Source organism: Momordica charantia (genome assembly GCF_013281855.1).
Source record: "Momordica charantia cultivar OHB3-1 chromosome 6 unlocalized genomic scaffold, Mcharantia_2.0 BLBB01000006.1, whole genome shotgun sequence".
Lineage (NCBI taxonomy): Eukaryota > Viridiplantae > Streptophyta > Magnoliopsida > Cucurbitales > Cucurbitaceae > Momordica > Momordica charantia.
In genome coordinates, this window is record NW_028275164.1 from 4,363,638 (window position 1) to 4,374,470 (window position 10,833).

A 10,833-nucleotide genomic window follows, 5' to 3' on the forward strand; every position below is an offset into this window, starting at 1 on the left:
CAGCAATGTGCTATACCAAGTTTTTGCTACTAACATTACAATGAAGGTGAGGAAAAAAAGTTCCTTCATATTTGACATATATGAATGAGATATCATTTCTGCGTACTTTCTTCACACTTCATCTTTTAGTTCATTAAAGGTTCTTCTTTCTACTTTATTTGGACCGCTCTCTCACATATTTGAATGGATGCTTAAAAAAATGTCAAGAATATTGTTCCAAAAATTCTTATCGCTGTTGAAAAATTAACACTTGCTTAGTTTTTATTAAAAGTCTCTATTTTTATATTTTTCTCTCTTAGATGTCAAATATCTCTTTACCGTTAGTTTATTATGTTTTTATTAGATATTTTCATGAGTTTAATTAGTAAAGTTTTGGATTCATCATAAATATATCAACTACAAATTTGTCCATTAATTAGTGAAGTGAAATGAGAATTTCTTTTAATCAATTCTATTAATATTATGAATTATGAAAAAAAAAAGGGGAAAAAAGTTTTTATCTAATCCAATATTCTAAGGTATAATAAATGGATATAGAGACGTACGCAGGTGTCAATCACCGTTAAAACAAAACAATTACTGTTAAAACAAAACAAGTTAATACGGTGGATGAGAGCAATTTGCACTTCTGATTTGATTTGGTGGGGTACTGTGTCGGCGCAATCAAATTCTTCCACGTAACTGGTTGCAGGGTCTTAAAATGAAGCTTACCGCAGCAGATTCTGTCTCCATTTTACCTGCCGATTCCCAAACCGAGTCGCTCTTACTTGGCGCTCTCGCGCGTTGGCGTTGCGTTAAATTCCCACGCACAAGAATAAGATCCCATTACCCAAATTTGCGTTTACAGACTGTTCGTTTCCTTACGATTTCTCAATCCCTCTGTACAGAGAGAAACGAGACGGAGGAGCCTTTTTCTTTGAAGGGGGAGACGCAGAGGGAAGCGGGGGATTGAGTTTTGAGGACAAAGAGATGAAGATCACGGCGTTGTTGGTCTTGAAATGCCAACCGGATGGATCTGATCCGATTATATTAGCCAACGCTTCCGATGTGAGTCATTTCGGTTACTTCCAGAGGTCCAGCGTTAGAGAGTTCGTCTGCTTCGTTGGTCGGACCGTCGCTAAGCGTACCCCACCTGACCAGCGTCAATCTGTTCAGCACGAAGGTTTCTTCTTTTTTTCTTTTTCAATGGTTAATTCTCGATTAGGGTTATGTTTCTGCCCTTCTGCTTGGACTGTCGTTATGGGATTGTTCTTTTTTCTGATGATTTTGTTGCTTTTCTGCTGCAATTGGAGTTTCGGGTTTGAATTTGGGTTTTGAGTTTGTTTTTTTTTTCGATCAATCTCATAATCGGAAATTCATGAATTCTATATGCTGACCGGAATATGGAAAGATTAAAAGGCTGTAATTGTTAGAGGGAAAGTATTATTGCAGATTAGGGTAGAACGAACAGGATGTGATGCCACGCAACAAATTTTGAGCACAAAAAGACAAAATAAAACCCCAGTCGACGGTGGTGTATGCGACATATATACCAAGGAATGTCTCATGATGATCCCTTTTTCAGTTTTGGTTTAAGCGGGTACAACCGACAACTGGATGTTTTCGTGTAATATTTTTTACCCAGTTAGTGTTTTAATGCAATAGATTGCATATGGTTGATGCAATCTGAATACCATATAGGGGATTTATTGGGGCCCGTCATTTATAGGCAGTGAATTTGTTACAAGTTGAAACTTGAAGCTATAGTACGAGGTTTGCATATAAAGATTTTGAATTTCTTACTTTTTCTTCTTTTGGCCCTTTTCTTGTTTCAATAGGTCAATTAGTAATTTTCTTTTTGAATGATAATTTTTCAATACGAGGTTGGGTATTTCTTATGTGAGCTTCTTCTTTTTTCATGTTTTTTCTCTACTTTGAAGTCTCTGTTAAAGAAGTTTTGCAATGATAGTTTACCATTTAGCATCTTTCAGCTAGAGCTATTGCCTATTAATTATGTGCTATATTATTAAATTTTCAATGATTTTTTTGGAATTTTTGTATAGAGTACAAGGTGCATAGTTACAACAGAAATGGTCTTTGTGCTGTTGGGTTTATGGATGATCACTACCCAGTTCGAAGTGCATTTTCTCTGCTTAATCAGGTAAGCATAATTCTTTATCACACTTACCAAATGTCTTGTTATAGAGCACTCTTTCTTTCCCTGTGTTAAATTAAACGTGTGGTATGGAAATTTTTTTCTATGATTTGTCCTTGATGAGTTGATTTTCTTTCAGAAAAAGGCGAACTAATAGGCCAGTTATTGATTTCTCATTAAATAACTCACCTGTCATTACTGCATAAGACTCACTAATATTAGCAGGGTAGTGCAATATAATGTTTAGTTTTATTCTCTAATTATATATTTGCCACAATTAAAGTGCTGAATTATTATGATATATGGATGGATGGATGGGTATTGATCTTAACAAACCTTAATCAAACATGTAAAGCTTATACTTTCTGAGAATAATGAGTCGTTTATATATTTGTCTTCGCATGATTCGGACTATTGATGATGCACGTCAATTCCTGACAGGTTGTGGATGAGTACCAGAAAAACTTTGGTGAAACATGGAGAACTACACAAGCTGATAACGCTCAACCATGGCCCTATCTGAATGATGCTATAATCAAATTCCAGGTTTATAGCTCTTCTTACTGCATTTAATTATTGACATAATTGCATGACAGAATTTGAAACTGTATCTAGTCTTCCATCCTCCCTCTTCCCACCTCAACCCAATATATGTATTGATAACCTTTCTTTTAATCGACTGACCAGGACCCTGCAGAGGCTGATAAATTGTTGAAAATACAGAGGGAGTTGGACGAAACCAAAATTATTCTTGTAAGTCATATTATAGGTGCAGTGGTTTGTGAACTTGTGCGCATCTCATTACTGCAAAATTGCATCATTAGTCTGGCCTCGACCTTTAGTCATTTGTCATATCAAAGATACATTTCTTGTCTGGTTGTGGGATTAAGTTGTTTTGCCCGAGGCAAACTTCTTTGTGCATTTCAGTGCCAGCCTGATTGTAATCTCGCAGGAAAGAAATGATGACATATGACTTTGTTGAGGAGAATTACATTGTGTACTTGCTCATTTTGATAAGAAACCATTTTTCCTTATAACATATGGCTTATATAAAAAAGCTCCAATTGTTAATGATAAAAGATAATGGATAATTACAAAGAACGATTTAGTAGATAACTTCCTCAGTTGTATACTATATTGCTGTTTCTTGTCAATCACTTTTCATACCGATATACTCTCTCTTCCAATGCAGCATAAGACCATTGACAGTGTGCTTGCCCGTGGTGAAAAGCTGGACAGTTTAGTTGAGAAGAGCTCTGACCTCAGCGCAGCATCACAGGTAAGTTATTATTTACAGTATTCTGTGAAGCCTCCACATTACCAGTAGAAGTATATAGTATGCATGTATGTTGTTAATTTTTTTCATTTTCTGAAGACCGACCTAAACTTCTGCTCACCTGTGATTGAACAGATGTTCTACAAACAAGCAAAAAAGACCAACCAGTGTTGTACCATATTGTAAGCTTTTGATGATGGCATCACATGTTCTTACATAGAAGGTGAACCAGAAAATTGACGATTGTAATACGATTATATCCTCTACAATTTGTTTGCTTCGCTGAATCTTGTGAATCTTGTGAATCCTCGTTTGTTGTTTAAAAGATGGGGGAAACAAAATGTTGGGCGTAAAATCCTATTCGTATAGTATATTAATGTCTCATTTTCTTCATCGGTGTTCACGCATCCTGGTTTCTATTGTCAGTGAAATGTTTATTATTTATGCCCCATGTTATGCTGCTTTAGTTTGGTTGTTGCATCTCTAGATATGATGATCATTACTGATTAATGCCAAGCTGATAACAACTATCGCGGTCTCGAGTCGAGTTACCACTGTTAGACAAATTAGTTTTGCTTCTATGATCAATAAAGAAAACCATGGGTATAATTCAAAGCATGTTTATACAGAGGTGCAGATGATATGTATACCTACAAACCAACACGTCCAACACACACAACTGATGAGAGAGAGGTAGTGATATAAAGAGAAGCTTCTGTGATTTACATTTACTTTATTTTCCCAGAATAGACTTAAACCACCATATGCCTTTAGTATCTTTAGGACCTTCCCCTTCCGGTGGAGGGTCGCTCTGCGGTGTCTTGTGCAGTTTGCTCACATCATAGCCCTCCTCCTTTGCCTTTTCAAGCAGCTGCTTGTATTTTTCCTCATCAACATGAGTTTGTCTGCACAATATCTGATAAAATACCACCAATTGTTAGTACAATATAAGTTTCCTCTTTTCAAATACTTTCTTTATTTTGGTTCCCTATATTTTTAAAATGTCATTTTTGGTTTCTGTACCTTTAAAAAGGTATTATTTTAGCCTTTCTTTAAAAATTTGGGAACTTATATTGGATTCGTACTTTAATGTTTCAATTTAAAATTTGAATCAACGACGGTAAAATTAGCAGATTAGAAATCCATGTAAAAGTAAAAGTAAAAGCTAGTGGATGGATGATTCAGTCAACAGACATGAATAACAAGAGCATATGAAAAATTGGTGCAAGAAAGCGAAGAATTATGAGATGGAACATACCCAAAGATTGTTCCTGGAAGGTTCCCCAACGAGGGCATATTGATATTCATCATCAATATACAAAACCCAGTAATTCCCAACAACTGGAATGATGGGAAGAAATGGAGGCACATAGAATTTGACCTTGAACTTGGCCTCCTCACTGGAAGGCGCAGCCTTATAAGCCACCCCTTCAATGGAATTCCTCTTCCCGTCGGACCAAGTTTCGTTCACCACATTCACAACTCCATCTTCTCTGAGCGCATAAGTAGCCCTCGTGTTCACACCATTCTTGGGTTGAAATCTCGACGGAATCGAAGCGATCTCGTACCATCTTCCCATGTACCTCCCGAGATCCAATCCTTTCACCACTTCCATCTCCTTCTTTGCCATCGTTTCAGTTTCAGTTTCAGAGATGTGGGTTGCTCGAGATATTTGTACTTGTACAAACAGGGTTGATTGCTTGGTGGATTCTTATCCACAAGGTGTTTTCAGCGGTGCCCATGTGGCCCAATCATCGAGATGATACTCGAAGCTTCTCGATTTCGGATTGCTCGTTTGGTTTCTACTTTCTAGAACCTAAGACTATTGTGGCTTTGTGGTGGACCCTTTTGGTTGGCTTCATTTCGTGCAACTTGCTCTGTTTTGCAATGGGAAAATGATGTTTTATCTGATGGTGTCTTCATCTTTTTCACGCTGTTTCGATGAAATTTCTCGATTTCGAAACGTTTTGGATTCGCGACTGTGTCGAGAATTTAATAGAGAGGAGTGTCGTTCAGTTTTAACATTAAAAAGTAACTACGCTGCATCTACATAATTTAGTTTGGTAGTTCGACGACATGTGGAGGTGAAGGCGTGTAAGATTGAACAGAAATTGGCTGACCCATATTAGATTTCAAGAAAACTTTCATTCTCAAAGCACAAGGCAAAGGAAACAGAAAAACTATGAGAAAACTGAGAAGTTGTCCTGTCAATATTTTATGAACAAGGAAAAAGAGGACAAAATCAGCTGTTTTGTAGTAAAAACCTTGAAACGAGATGGTTTTTGTATCAGGAAATGGAGGAGCAGACGACAATGGAGCCTTGTAACAGACCGATGAATCGCTGTTAATGCCTTTGTTTTCATCCAACAGTTGGGAGATGCATGAGTCTCAAATGCATGATGATCCAAGAGAGTAATTATCAAATCCAAATTCTCCATTCATTTCTGATATTTCATTTTGTTCCTGAGTCATTATGCAGAATTCTGTCACTAAATGATCAGGAGAGATTCACAATACAGTCTAAAATCAATAACAACAAGAATCCGATCTAAATCGATAACGAAATAAGGAGAAAGATCTTCATTTTAAGTGATCAGGAGAAATACATAACATGATCTAAAATCGACAACTGCTGCAATCAATGAACCAATGGCCCATGAAACTTGACCTGTTTATGATGCATACAAATTTGCTGAATCAAAAGAGGTTGAAAACTAGTTACTGCTTCACTTGGTAACATTACAATCACATGGATCCTTTAGCCATTTTCAAACTTAGAACGAGATTATAGCGCTTTTTCATATCATTTCACACGATCACACACGATCCTTCAGCCATTTTCCATGTTTTAGACAGTTCGTATTTATATTACTATAATGGCAAGAAACAAATCGACTCAACCATAAAACAGCGACAATTCAAAAGAAAGGAATGTCTATATAGTTGTCACATGTACTAATGTCACCGCAGCGAGGAGAATTTCGAAAACTATGGAAAATTGAAGGCACAACAGAATGCAGTAGCTAACTATTTAGCAAGAAATTTGACTATACCCGTTTGATCATCGCATTCATTATATCGTCCAAGGACTCGAAACTGCCTTGAATTGACGCTCCGTGTGACTTTGTTTGATTCAAAACGTAGTTTCCATCCGCATCCACCCTTGCGTTAGGACCCAATTTTTCAAGCACGCTATGTAGAGCAGCAGCATTTGGTGGGACAATCAAAGATGAACTGACCTTTCTATCACATCCTATATTATTCTGATTCAAACTCTGGCTCATTAGAGTCCCATTGCTAGGAACCATAGAATTGATTGCGCTAAGATTATGCTGCACGTTTTGACTGTAATCGTATCTATGCTCTTCCCAACTCTGCTTTGGCATGCTATTCATAGCTTGAATAACACTGCCAAGACCTGCCTGGCATTGCATATTTCTTGAGTCCTGCAAGGGAGCTGAAACTGCACTTCTGGTGGAAAAATCAACGGGGATGCTTCCAATCGTTGAGGGAGTGGAAGAAATGGTCGAGTTTATTGCGTGCAATTGATCATTGTTATAAGCTTCATTAGGGGTCAAAGAAGTTGCTGAGAATCTAGACAATTGAGCTGCTCCCTGCCAGTTTTCATTAGGAAGATCAGGATCCAAAAAATTTGAACCGCTGGTTTCTATGTCAAAAGTTTCTCCATTTGATGGATCCACTCTAAGGGAAGTCTGATTTCCATATGCTGCCATGGTTCCTTGTAACATCAATGGAGAGCGGGAAACCGAATTGGTTGAATTTCCGATATTCACCCTAGTGTCAGAGAAGCTGTTGGGAACTCCAAACCCAGATGTCTCATTCATTGTATTGAATTCCCCAATCGGGGCGCTGGACTTGCTGTGTTCCAACTGGCTGAGCTCGAGCGACATCGGAGTTCCTTGCATCAGGCTAGTAGTTTGGCTAGGAGGCAACATAGTACTTGGCTGGATCTTCCCAAGGGTATTAATAGCGCAGTTCAAATTTTGGGAACTTTGCTGGATCAGTCCAGAAGAAGCAATCCCACGCAGGCTCATTCCAGCCGGGGAGTTCAATCTTCCAAGTATTCCAGCAGGTGAGTATGACGATAATGTCGAGTTTGGAAGCCGCCCAGATCCTGCAAAGCCATGTAAATCTGCATATCCATCAAGCGAACCTATGCGCATGTAAGTGCCATCTTTACTCCCAAATGTTGCAACCATGTTGGCTTGTTGAGATGCCACATTGCTGATCCTTTTCAGATAGAGCCTATATTTCTGCAATACCAACATGAATTATCTTACCTTCTCATTATGTGATAAACAATAAAGTTAATGATCTTCTTCATTCTATGTTTGTTTCTAAATATGTCATGTTACATCTTGATTTGAGTAATTTAGGGAAGGGTAGGAAAGGGAGGAGGATTCATGCCTGCAAATGGCTGGCCACATTTTCTCTGGTAAGTCCTTCAACATTCATCAGATCCAAGATTTTCTTTGGCACGGCCTCTGATTAAGAGTGAAGAAAATTGTTAGATTTGGGGAAACACAAATGAACTAGCATAGCTTTAAGCAACAACTTACTTTCAAGTCCCAACTGATTAACTGCTGAAACGAACTTCCTGTGCAACTCAACCGACCACACTACTCGAGGCTTCTTCTGGTTTGAAGGGTCGTCACTATCATGCCCGTTCTCTTTTCCTTCTTCATCGTCATCCTCGTCTTGGTCCTTCCGCTTCCTATTGAATTTTGCATTCTCCGCATTACTGGTTGATGAGAAACCTTGTTCACCTTCACCACCTCCATTTCGAGCCTTATCCTGATTAGGGAACTTGTTTTTCGCCTTAGGTTCAAGCTTCTTTCTCCGAATCACATGCTGCCAAATGTTCTTCAACTCCTCAATTCGAACCGGCTTCAACAGATAGTCACACGCACCGTGTGTAATCCCCTTCATAACAAGCTCAGTATCACTATGCGCTGATAACACTAGGGAAAAAGAAGAAACACCATCATCATACAACTGATAATTCAATAACCAAACCAACTACTCTGAAGAACATAACAATTAATGCAGTTCAAAATTCCCCTGTAATAAAGAGACCACATTAATTACATCTATGCAGCAGCAACAAACAGATCAAACTGATCCTCAAAAGCATAGGGCAACTTGGTATCTTAAGGCAAAGGATGTAATGAATAATGGGAAAGAAGCTTACTAATCACAGGTAGGTCCATTTCAAGCCCCACACACTCAAGAAGCTTGAAACCATCCATATCAGGCATGTTCACATCGCTAATAACCAAGTCAAATTTGTTTCTGTTTTCTCTCAACATTCTCAGCGCCTCAATGGACTGCTTCGTCGTAGTAACTGCACAAAAATCCAACAAAAAAGAAGTCCCAATTGTAAGGAACCCAAAATCCCAAGAACACATTTGAAGAAGATACGATTCAGCTTAGTCAACAACAAAACCAAAAATCCCCAAATCAAAATTACTGTTGAAAAATTACATCGATTAAACAGAATCGAAATAGGGCGAGAGGGAAAACCAACCATGATACCGGCATCTACGGAGGAGACTCTCAAGTACTTTGAGACAAATAGGGTCGTCGTCGACGGCGAGAACCCGCATCCCAACTGGGAAACGATCAGCGGCGCCATCTTCGCCGGCGGAAGCAACGGAATGGCCCTCCACGGTCATGGCGGAAAAAAGAGAGTAAAAATAGTGAAAATAAATCGAATTCCCAAGTGGGTTCAATGTTTTCCGCGCCCCCTTTCCGTTTTCTAAGAAACCCAGATGGGAAAAGAGAGTGGGGGAAGAAAATGATAAAGGGAATCAGAAGAAGATGGAGATTACAGAGAGTAAAGCTGTAGAAATCGGCAATGATGGCGATGCGCAGAAGCAGAACAGAGGGGAGAAAGGAAGAAATTGAATCCCAATAAAACAGAAATTCGTTCGAGTATTTTAAGCCAAATTCCTCTCAATTCTCAGTCTCTGCTTCTTCCCCCATTGTCTTATTATAATTGGTTCAAGGAAAACTCTGTTCCACTTTCTCTCTCCATCATCCGTATCTGTGAGAAAGTGGAAGAACTTTGGGTTTTTTGACAGTGGGAGTCTAATGTCCATGAACAGCTCTTTGGGCATTGGCCATTGCAGTCAAAATTAATGCATCACAGAAAAAAAAGTCAGTCAAATCAAGCGTCCGCTTCTCTCCAGTCGGTGACGATCTCCCACAGGCTTTAATCTTGCATGTGATTATTGTGGCGTTCATAATTTAAAGAAAAATCTACGGAAAAAATCCTTTAAGAAACAACTTATCAATTGAGTGAGGTAGTATTTAGTATTTACCTTAAAATAAAATAAAAAGTTGTAATCTTTACCTTATATGTTAGGTTTTTGTTGGAAGAATAGTTTCAGAAAAACATACTCAATGATGAGACATATATTTCTGATATGGAATTAATCGATTTTTGAGGAAAATATATAAGAAAATGGTGAATTTTGGCAGAGTTATTCAATGCTCTGTTACAAAATTTTCATGCAAAGCTGAGTTCTTTACCTTGTTTTTTTGGGTTATAGTTAGTAGATTGATAATAAGAAATTAAACCAAAAAAAAATAATAAAAACTACAATAATAATCTAAATCTAAGTTATAATCTTATGAAATTAAAAGTTTATGATGAAGATAGATTAAGCCCAAGTTTAACAAGAAAAGTTAATTTTTTTTTCTCGTAAATTACATATTAAGCGAGAATTTAAGAGCAATTTAGTCCAAAACATCATTTTTCTCTGTATCTTCTTCTTTTTCAATCAAATCCCGTTTAGAATCTAGTAATTATTGATGCTTTAAATGGCAGATATTATTATTTTGTTTTTTTTTTTTTTTTTTTTTGCTTTTTCCTTGTCTTGTTTTTGGTAAATCATGATTTTATTCCTAAAAGGAAGCTATTTCCCTTTGATTGATACGTGTGAATAAACCGAAATCGAGGTAAATAGTTTCTACAATTCACTGTCAAATCAAATTATAACAAAATGTTAAAAAAATTATTGTCTTTCCCATGTGAAAAATATGAATTTCGAAGTTTTAATAATCAAATTAACGTCTAATCTGAACATAATTTAATAATTTGATAAAAAGTCAGAATTACAAGGGTATAAATCTCTATTACATTTGTTATGGACCTACTAATGAAATTCAAGTTCCTTATAAAATTTTGCTCCTTTAAAGTTTATATACATATATACATAGGATAGAGAATTTATTTCTCCAAGCAATTATGCAATAAGAAATTTTGTTCCCTTGCAAAATTGATAACAATATAAATAATGTACACTTTTATAATTGTGAGGATACTGAGATTATATTTATAGTTAAAAAAATACAAGAAATTATAGGATTGTCTTTCGATAATAATTGAGATGGCTAC

At 37.1% G+C, this 10,833-nt stretch overlaps 3 protein-coding genes across 4 annotated transcripts; 1 reads left to right on the plus strand and 2 right to left on the minus strand.

Annotated features, from left to right (window-relative positions):
• The first annotated feature begins 794 nt into the window (after positions 1-794).
• YKT61 (SNARE-like superfamily protein) lies at positions 795-3,803 on the plus strand. The gene is made up of 6 exons (XM_022278988.2): positions 795-1,162; positions 2,043-2,140; positions 2,576-2,680; positions 2,822-2,887; positions 3,327-3,413; positions 3,546-3,803. Exons 1-6 carry the CDS (start codon positions 970-972, stop codon positions 3,594-3,596), a joined length of 600 nt encoding a protein of 199 aa, XP_022134680.1. The 5' UTR covers positions 795-969; the 3' UTR covers positions 3,597-3,803.
• Positions 3,804-3,998: 195 nt separating this feature from the next.
• On the minus strand, positions 3,999-5,100 carry TIL (temperature-induced lipocalin). The gene is made up of 2 exons (XM_022278989.2): positions 4,669-5,100; positions 3,999-4,326 (listed from the first exon to the last, which is right to left on the minus strand). Exons 1-2 carry the CDS (start codon positions 5,038-5,040, stop codon positions 4,144-4,146), a joined length of 555 nt encoding a protein of 184 aa, XP_022134681.1. The 5' UTR covers positions 5,041-5,100; the 3' UTR covers positions 3,999-4,143.
• Positions 5,101-5,510: 410 nt separating this feature from the next.
• On the minus strand, positions 5,511-9,565 carry RR18 (response regulator 18). 2 transcript variants are annotated; one of them, XM_022278985.2, is made up of 6 exons: positions 8,959-9,565; positions 8,623-8,775; positions 7,991-8,392; positions 7,839-7,915; positions 6,464-7,684; positions 5,511-5,873 (listed from the first exon to the last, which is right to left on the minus strand). In XM_022278985.2, the coding sequence occupies exons 1-6, from the start codon at positions 9,104-9,106 to the stop codon at positions 5,799-5,801; spliced, it is 2,076 nt and encodes a 691-aa protein (XP_022134677.1). In that variant the 5' UTR covers positions 9,107-9,565; the 3' UTR covers positions 5,511-5,798. The 2 variants fall into 2 exon arrangements, with proteins under 2 accessions (XP_022134677.1, XP_022134679.1); XM_022278987.2 differs by having other exon boundaries at positions 5,511-5,899; positions 8,959-9,563.
• Positions 9,566-10,833: the final 1,268 nt, after the last annotated feature.

Excerpts from the sequence above, each read along its gene's own strand:
- YKT61 (XM_022278988.2), top strand. The coding sequence starts at position 970 with ATGAAGATCACGGCGTTGTTGGTCTTGAAATGCCAACCGGATGGATCT. Across the intron at positions 2,681-2,821 it reads ATGCTATAATCAAATTCCAG|GACCCTGCAGAGGCTGATAA; the intron begins GTTTATAGCTCT and ends TCGACTGACCAG. Across the intron at positions 3,414-3,545 it reads ACCTCAGCGCAGCATCACAG|ATGTTCTACAAACAAGCAAA; the intron begins GTAAGTTATTAT and ends GTGATTGAACAG.
- TIL (XM_022278989.2), bottom strand. The coding sequence starts at position 5,040 with ATGGCAAAGAAGGAGATGGAAGTGGTGAAAGGATTGGATCTCGGGAGG. Across the intron at positions 4,327-4,668 it reads CTTCCAGGAACAATCTTTGG|ATATTGTGCAGACAAACTCA; the intron begins GTATGTTCCATC and ends GTATTTTATCAG.
- RR18 (XM_022278985.2), bottom strand. The coding sequence starts at position 9,106 with ATGACCGTGGAGGGCCATTCCGTTGCTTCCGCCGGCGAAGATGGCGCC. Across the intron at positions 7,916-7,990 it reads TAATCAGTTGGGACTTGAAA|AGGCCGTGCCAAAGAAAATC; the intron begins GTAAGTTGTTGC and ends ACTCTTAATCAG. Across the intron at positions 5,874-6,463 it reads TGAATGCGATGATCAAACGG|GAACAAAATGAAATATCAGA; the intron begins GTATAGTCAAAT and ends ATAATGACTCAG.